Below are 6,416 nucleotides of genomic sequence, written 5' to 3'. Positions count from 1 at the left end.
TAACGAGAATGAAATATAAGAAATAAGTCAAATTAATTATGTTTGGTATATACTAAAAATTACTTATTTATATAAAATATATTAAAAATAAATTAAATAATATATGTATTTATATAGTATGTTTTTTTATGTATATAGTATTTCTTTTTAAGCCAAGTAGTACTATTTGGCTGCAAACCACTTGGGCATCTCACTTTAAATGCATATTTTTCTCCTTTAAATGTTATTTTGCACTTGGTTTACGTGGATGTATCAATTATTCAATTATCGCTAACAGTATTTTCCTTGCTTTTCTTGTACGGAATCATCCTTCTGCAAACACTTGGTTCAAAAGTGGCGCTTACAAATCTCATTAGTTCAAAAAAGTGTAATTCTTATATATATTATTAAGAGTAATTCTTTTTCTACATTAATTTATTACTACAAAATAATTTTTAAAAAGTGAAAGAAATATAATAAAAAACGATAAATGAGTGGTTGTCAAACAATATGGATAAGAATTTGGTACTTCATGAAAAATAATAGAATCCGATAGTTAAGTCAATTTAGTCTAGATAAGTAATCTAATACATCTGATAAATTAATTTTTTTTTATGAAAATATTCTTCTATTTAAGTAAATATTGAGAGTTTAAATCTCGTTTTATGTCATGTAATAACCGATTGGCCAGTAAATACCGTGAGAACAGAAAAAATGAAAATTGAATAGTCTTCCTCAGGCAGTCTCATTTCTATTGGGGGTGGGGGATCTCTAACGAAGTGAACAACACGATATGCGCTTGGTTGGTAGCAGAGAGAAAAGAACTTGCCGATAGTACTCATTGAGGAGCCAGTTTCAAAATTCCTGAGAACAAGTGAGTATGCTTGTATGACCGAAAAAAAAAATCCTGAGAACAATGTTATCGTTAATGCCAATAAAACTAAATGAACAAAACAAAATCTGTAGAAAATAATGAAAACAAACACCAATTATCTGAGTGTGCATATAAATCAACCATATTCATTCTTTTCTTTTTTACTTGAATTTTCTTTCTTACAACAGTACAAGTTCTTTGGTTGGTCATGCAGTTCCATCCTCAATTACCATGGCTGAGTGTGAAGATTTTCCTTCAAATAGTCACTGCTTTTGTACTTAAAGCAAAGTAAGATGAATTGGCATAACCTTGGTGTATACACAAGTACTATACTATCACTATACAATCAAGTCCATATATGCATGAAGTCCTTCGCTCTCAAGGCACTGCTTGAGCTTCTTCAGTGCTCGGCTCTCCAACTGTCGGACCCTCTCCTTTGTCAAACCAAGTACGTTTCCAATTTCTTGCAGAGATTTCTCGCGGCCATCCTCGATACCAAATCTTAGACTGACTATCCTCTTCTCCTTTGGGCTTAAGATGCTTAGGAGGTTGCGCACGTGCCTCCTCATAAGCTCTTTTTCGACACTCAAGCCTGGGATCTCAATTGCACTATCTGCAGTAATTTCCTGCATATATAAGAAAAAGGTCATAGACTATTAACCTTGGAACATTTGCATTATGATAAACTGAAAAGGCGGAGTGTTCATCAATACTAATCCCAGAGCATCCAAGACAAGCATGGCAGAAGTTTTGAATTAATCTAGCATGCCAATAGAGTTCCTAACAAAACAATTAAACAATCATATGGAAAACACAAATAGGATCTTGTAATTCCAAATTCCCCCCTCCCTCCAAAAAATGATTGGCTATTTTGATAAATGCAAGAGAATTTTGGACAGTCAGCAGCCTCCATGGGCCAATGAAAACCGTTAGACCGAAGTGGGACATATTAACAACTTGAAAAAAAAAAAGTAATAATGTAAATGATCAACATAGACTACAATGTTGTGAGAAACAATTGTCATATAGATTGGCTTGGTTTACAAAACCAACCACCCAAGCAATGAGTTCAAAAGCTAAACTGAAGCACACTGCTATCTTTTACTGAATTGTTCTGATGTCATCTGATCTACAATCTCCATTACACCTTTAAAAACCTGCAGGGTGTTGCTCCTGTTCCCTTCGACCACACAGCAAAATGCAATAACTATGGATATTCAAGATTATTAGCAGTATATTACGTTCTCAATTCTTAGCAATTATATTTCAACAAATTTGCTTATACAATTATTGGCAGAAAAAGACTCGATACATATACTTAGCGATTTAAATGGAAAATAGAAGAGCCTGTCAGCAGTTCTAAACATTGATAAAGAATATTTTTGCATTGTTTCATTTAATAGATCTACGAAATTATACCATATCAAGGGGAAAATCACATTTACTTTACTTGAGTACCCTACCTGGTAAGTTGTATCTTGGTCTGCCCACACAGGTTGCTGCATTGATATTGGTATTCTTGCAGAAAATAACAACTTTTCAAACTTTTCTACGGTAATTCCTACCCTTTCTGCTAATTCTTCTTTACTGGGGTGAAGATTTCCTTCTTGAATGAATAATTTCTTTGCTTCCATGACCTTGCCCAAAAGGGTATATAAACTCTCCTGAAGATTTTGCACAGACTACGTGTTACCTCGAAATAGAATTGATGTTTGCTTTATAAATAACAAACCTACTAATAAAAACAAAGGAGCAATATAATGACATCAATTCTCCGCCCTAAGAAAAATATCATCTGTCAACAGAAAGTGAATTCCTGAAATACTGACGCTGCAGAAGGACGCTTAATTTTAACTAACAAGAATACAGAGAAATAACAATTTTTACCGGCAGACGGATTGACCTGGAATGTAGAAATATGGCCTTTCTAATTGTTTGCCTTATCCACCAGTATGCATAGGTACCAAACCGGCAACCAACTCGAGGTTTAAACCTTTCAACACTCTTCATAAGTCCCATACTTCCCTCCTAAAAACAGCACCAGAAATGAAACATCAACTATGTAGATGCTAATAATGTTATTCTGAGAATAAACAGTGTAGAGAGTACATATATAAGAAGATTGAGGCTACCTGCAATAAGTCCTGAAGACTGAGACCACGACCCTGATACTGTTTAGCAATATGAACAACCATCCGTAAATTGGCATTAATTATCTTTCCTCTGATTATGTTACCATGATGGATCTGTGTCTGCAGGGCATGGCAGCTAAGACCCACACCTTCAGCCCATTCAATCAAAGTTGGTTCCCGTCCAAATTGAGATTGGAGCCTGATCTTTACTTCTTCTAATCTCAGAAAATCCTGTTACATATTCTTCCACATTAGAGCAAACAAATATCTTCAATAGTGCATGCCATGAATTTAAAGTTCATATGGAATGTCGAGTCACACCTGTAGCTGAACAAACAATTGAGACTCTTCTTCAGAGGTCAAAAGTTTCTTTGTCTCAGGACCCCACAAGAACAAGCGCAGGGGATCATTTTGATCGAATCCTTCCTTTATCTTCTTTTCTACTTGTAGCCTTCCCTGTAGGTCTGATTTTCTTGCAAGATAACTTTCTTCATCAAGAAATTTTGATTTTGAAACTTTTCTTTGCTTCAATCTCCTTTCTAGAAGCCTTCTTGACCGCACAATTTTATTCTTTCCAATTGAAGTGTCAGCTAAGCTTGTGGAAGCCAGACTGAAAAGGCATATTATAGGTGTTATTCTCAAAACAAATTAATTATCACAAAGATAGAAGTGGAACTAACCCAAGAGGAAGTGGATCATCATCTTCGTCATCTTCAATCATTTTCATCTCTTCAGCCACTAATGCTGCTTGTTTTGCGGCCGACAGAGCTTGCTTAGAGAGGGATACTGCATCAAATTGCAAACCATCTGCAGGTCTATCTGAATCAACTCTTTCGGGCTGCAGAGATGAAGCCGCAGCAGTTTCCCCTGTTGAGGATTTCAATCTACAATATACGATACACGCACACGTGCACACACACACACACTATAATGAGACAACTTTGGTGTACAAGAGTTCTAATTAGCAATCGAGGCCGATAAGTACGATTCAGTGTATCTTACACATTCTGCAAATGTGACCAGAGTTGCAACTGCTGCCTAAAGTGATGCACTAACTGATCAGCATTATCATTGCTATCATTATCGCGGACCAAGCCCGTATCCACATTTCTTGTATTTGATGTAACCTTTAGTAAAGCATAGGCGAGATTAATCGAAAACTTGCACAATAAATGAGGTCACTACATACAACAAGACTAGAGTTTCGTCCGAAACTAGGGTAAATAGAGTTAATGAACGAACAAAATTTGAACCTGAGAGTTCTTATCTTCCTTATACAAGTGAAGCAGAGGCTTATACTCATCACGCTGCTCTTGCGAGAGAACAGAGGTAGGAAAATGCTGAGCAGCAAAACTTGAAGACCAAGAAGCAACTAAAGGTGCAGCTTGTTCATGAAGCATCAGAACTGTAGGTGCCAACTTCAACTCAGACACACAAATTGGGGGCAAAAAACAAAAGCTTTCTTTTCTTTTTCCCTCAAAATTCAACAAATTATGTATGTGTAAAATAAACCCTGTCCTGAAGTAAAAAAGAAACAAGTGTAGGAAGTGGACCTGAAGCCGAAGAGGTAGAAGAAAGGAGAGTTCTTGGAGGGAAGGGTGGAGATGTAATAAACATTGTTTTGGCGGATTCCATGCTTCTGAAATTGTCACTATATATACAGAGTGTTGTTGAGTGTTGAGTAGCCTGAGAGCAAATATCGCATTAGGTGGATTAATATATGCAGATTGTGCAGAGATATTGAGAATAATGGAATGTGATAGAGGAGCAAAAGCGAACCAAAGGATAGTTCAAGTCTTCAACTTGTATCAAACACAAACAAGTGAACAACATAAAAAGATCTTAGTGACTCAAGGGGGAAAATATCATGCTATGTTTTGCGGAGTGATGAGTGCCGACCAATCCACCTCTATCGCCTTCCTGAAGCCCAATTCATGACCACCTTTGGGTTCCCTCAAAGTATCCGTATGGACGTGGGCCGGACCGTGTGGCCTGCTATTCCCTTTCTTTTGTCTTCACCCATAAACAAGGTTAAATCCTTGATCCATTATACCAAAAAAAATAAAAAATTAACATATCCTTGTCTCAAAAAAAAAAAAAAAAAAAAAAACAATTAAATCACATTGAATAAGTAAACTAAGTGTACCTAGAATTTAGAGTTATCCAATCCATTGGGGTACCTAGGATTGGGGTTTGTCCAATCCACCGACAAAAATAAATAAATAAATAAATAAGTAAACTAAGTTGGGTTGATTTAGTAGTTAGTACACTGGTTTACTTAAATAAGTGTCACGAATGTAGCTGAGGTTTAGCTCAAATGGTTATTCATGTGTCTCTTAATACGCTGCACCTGAGTTTGAACCTTGATGAATTAACCCATTAATCAATGTAAAAACTCTTAAATAGAAAAAAAATGTAAATTCTGAAAAAAAAAAAAACTTGAGATAGATTAAGTGTATTTTTATCTCCTATTTAAATAAGGATTTATTCTTATTAAGTAAGACAATTTTTATTAATTAAATCAATCTTAATTCTCTATTTTAAAAATTAAAAAACTTAAAAGTTCATAACATCTATTATTTATCTATCTATTTATATTTATTTATATTATCTATTGTTTGTGAGTTTTGATATTAATAAATTTAGATAAAATGTCATTCTCTCGTAAGTTTATCACAACTAGAAAATTGCTTATTACAGACAGATTTTTGGCTATCGACGAAATTACCTGTAATACCCTATCACCTTAAGCCTTACTTCTAGCCGTAAAGCAAAGAATGACAAAGCATCACGACAATTTTAAAGCTCAATACAACATTATATAATCAAGGAATATTAAGACTAGAAGCCCGATGAAGGAATATAGGATCAAAGACGGATAAAACAAAGATACAAAGCGTGAAACGTTCACACACGATAACTAAAGTGCAAAGGCACGATATACAAAGTTATAGGTATATATATATATCCAAAAGAAATCTAGTCACAGCCTGTGAAGTTTAGGCCGACTAGTTAGAACAGATACAATAGAGTTTTAAAAGTTAAAACAGATACATCCTGTCTCTCAATGTTTAAGCCTCTAAGGTAACAAAATATAATAATCAAAATTGAGAGAATAACTATAGAAAAATAAACAAAAGACAAAAATGAGTCATCATATACTCTGTCACCATCCGTAAACTCACCAAGGTGGGTTGCGACCTGCATCTGAAAACAACAACAACATCTGGTATGAGAATTGGGGGTTCTTAATATGATAACAGTGCCCAATAGATAAGATATAAAGTTCCGGAAAGTCAAAGGCAATCCTAGAACTTCAAACCAATATAAAGATTTAACTTATAATAAAAACTTAAACCATAAAAGGGTTATCTAGCTTAATGCTTTTCTAATATACAGAACACCGCTATCCCACAACATTCGCCAACCTA

The 6,416-nt window shown here is 34.9% G+C and overlaps 1 protein-coding gene across 2 annotated transcripts; it reads right to left on the bottom strand.

Annotated features, from left to right (window-relative positions):
• LOC107648612 (RNA polymerase sigma factor sigF, chloroplastic) lies at nt 927-4,865 on the bottom strand. Of its 2 annotated transcripts, none has more exons than XR_002348711.1 (10): nt 4,712-4,865; nt 4,539-4,678; nt 4,239-4,390; nt 3,988-4,112; nt 3,666-3,869; nt 3,307-3,595; nt 2,986-3,216; nt 2,757-2,881; nt 2,317-2,517; nt 927-1,479 (listed from the first exon to the last, which is right to left on the bottom strand). XR_002348711.1 is itself a non-coding variant. In XM_016352417.2 (10 exons), the coding sequence occupies exons 1-10, from the start codon at nt 4,816-4,818 to the stop codon at nt 1,192-1,194; spliced, it is 1,818 nt and encodes a 605-aa protein (XP_016207903.1). In that variant the 5' UTR covers nt 4,819-4,842; the 3' UTR covers nt 929-1,191. The 2 variants fall into 2 exon arrangements, 1 of the variants encoding a protein (XP_016207903.1); XM_016352417.2 differs by having other exon boundaries at nt 929-1,479; nt 2,741-2,881; nt 4,539-4,671; nt 4,765-4,842.

The sequence above is a fragment of the Arachis ipaensis genome, chromosome B06 (assembly GCF_000816755.2).
Source record: "Arachis ipaensis cultivar K30076 chromosome B06, Araip1.1, whole genome shotgun sequence".
NCBI classification, from domain to species: domain Eukaryota; kingdom Viridiplantae; phylum Streptophyta; class Magnoliopsida; order Fabales; family Fabaceae; genus Arachis; species Arachis ipaensis.
The sequence above is the reverse complement of the archived record's forward strand: the minus strand, read 5'-3'. Positions and strand labels throughout refer to the sequence as shown.

What these genes read in the sequence shown, in the direction of transcription:
- LOC107648612 (XM_016352417.2), bottom strand. Translation starts at nt 4,818, where the DNA reads ATGTTGTTCACTTGTTTGTGTTTGATACAAGTTGAAGACTTGAACTAT. An exon ending in AAGACTTGAACTATCCTTTG is followed by an intron (nt 4,672 to 4,764) that starts GTTCGCTTTTGC and finishes ATTTGCTCTCAG; the next exon opens with GCTACTCAACACTCAACAAC. An exon ending in GATGATCCACTTCCTCTTGG is followed by an intron (nt 3,596 to 3,665) that starts GTTAGTTCCACT and finishes ATGCCTTTTCAG; the next exon opens with TCTGGCTTCCACAAGCTTAG.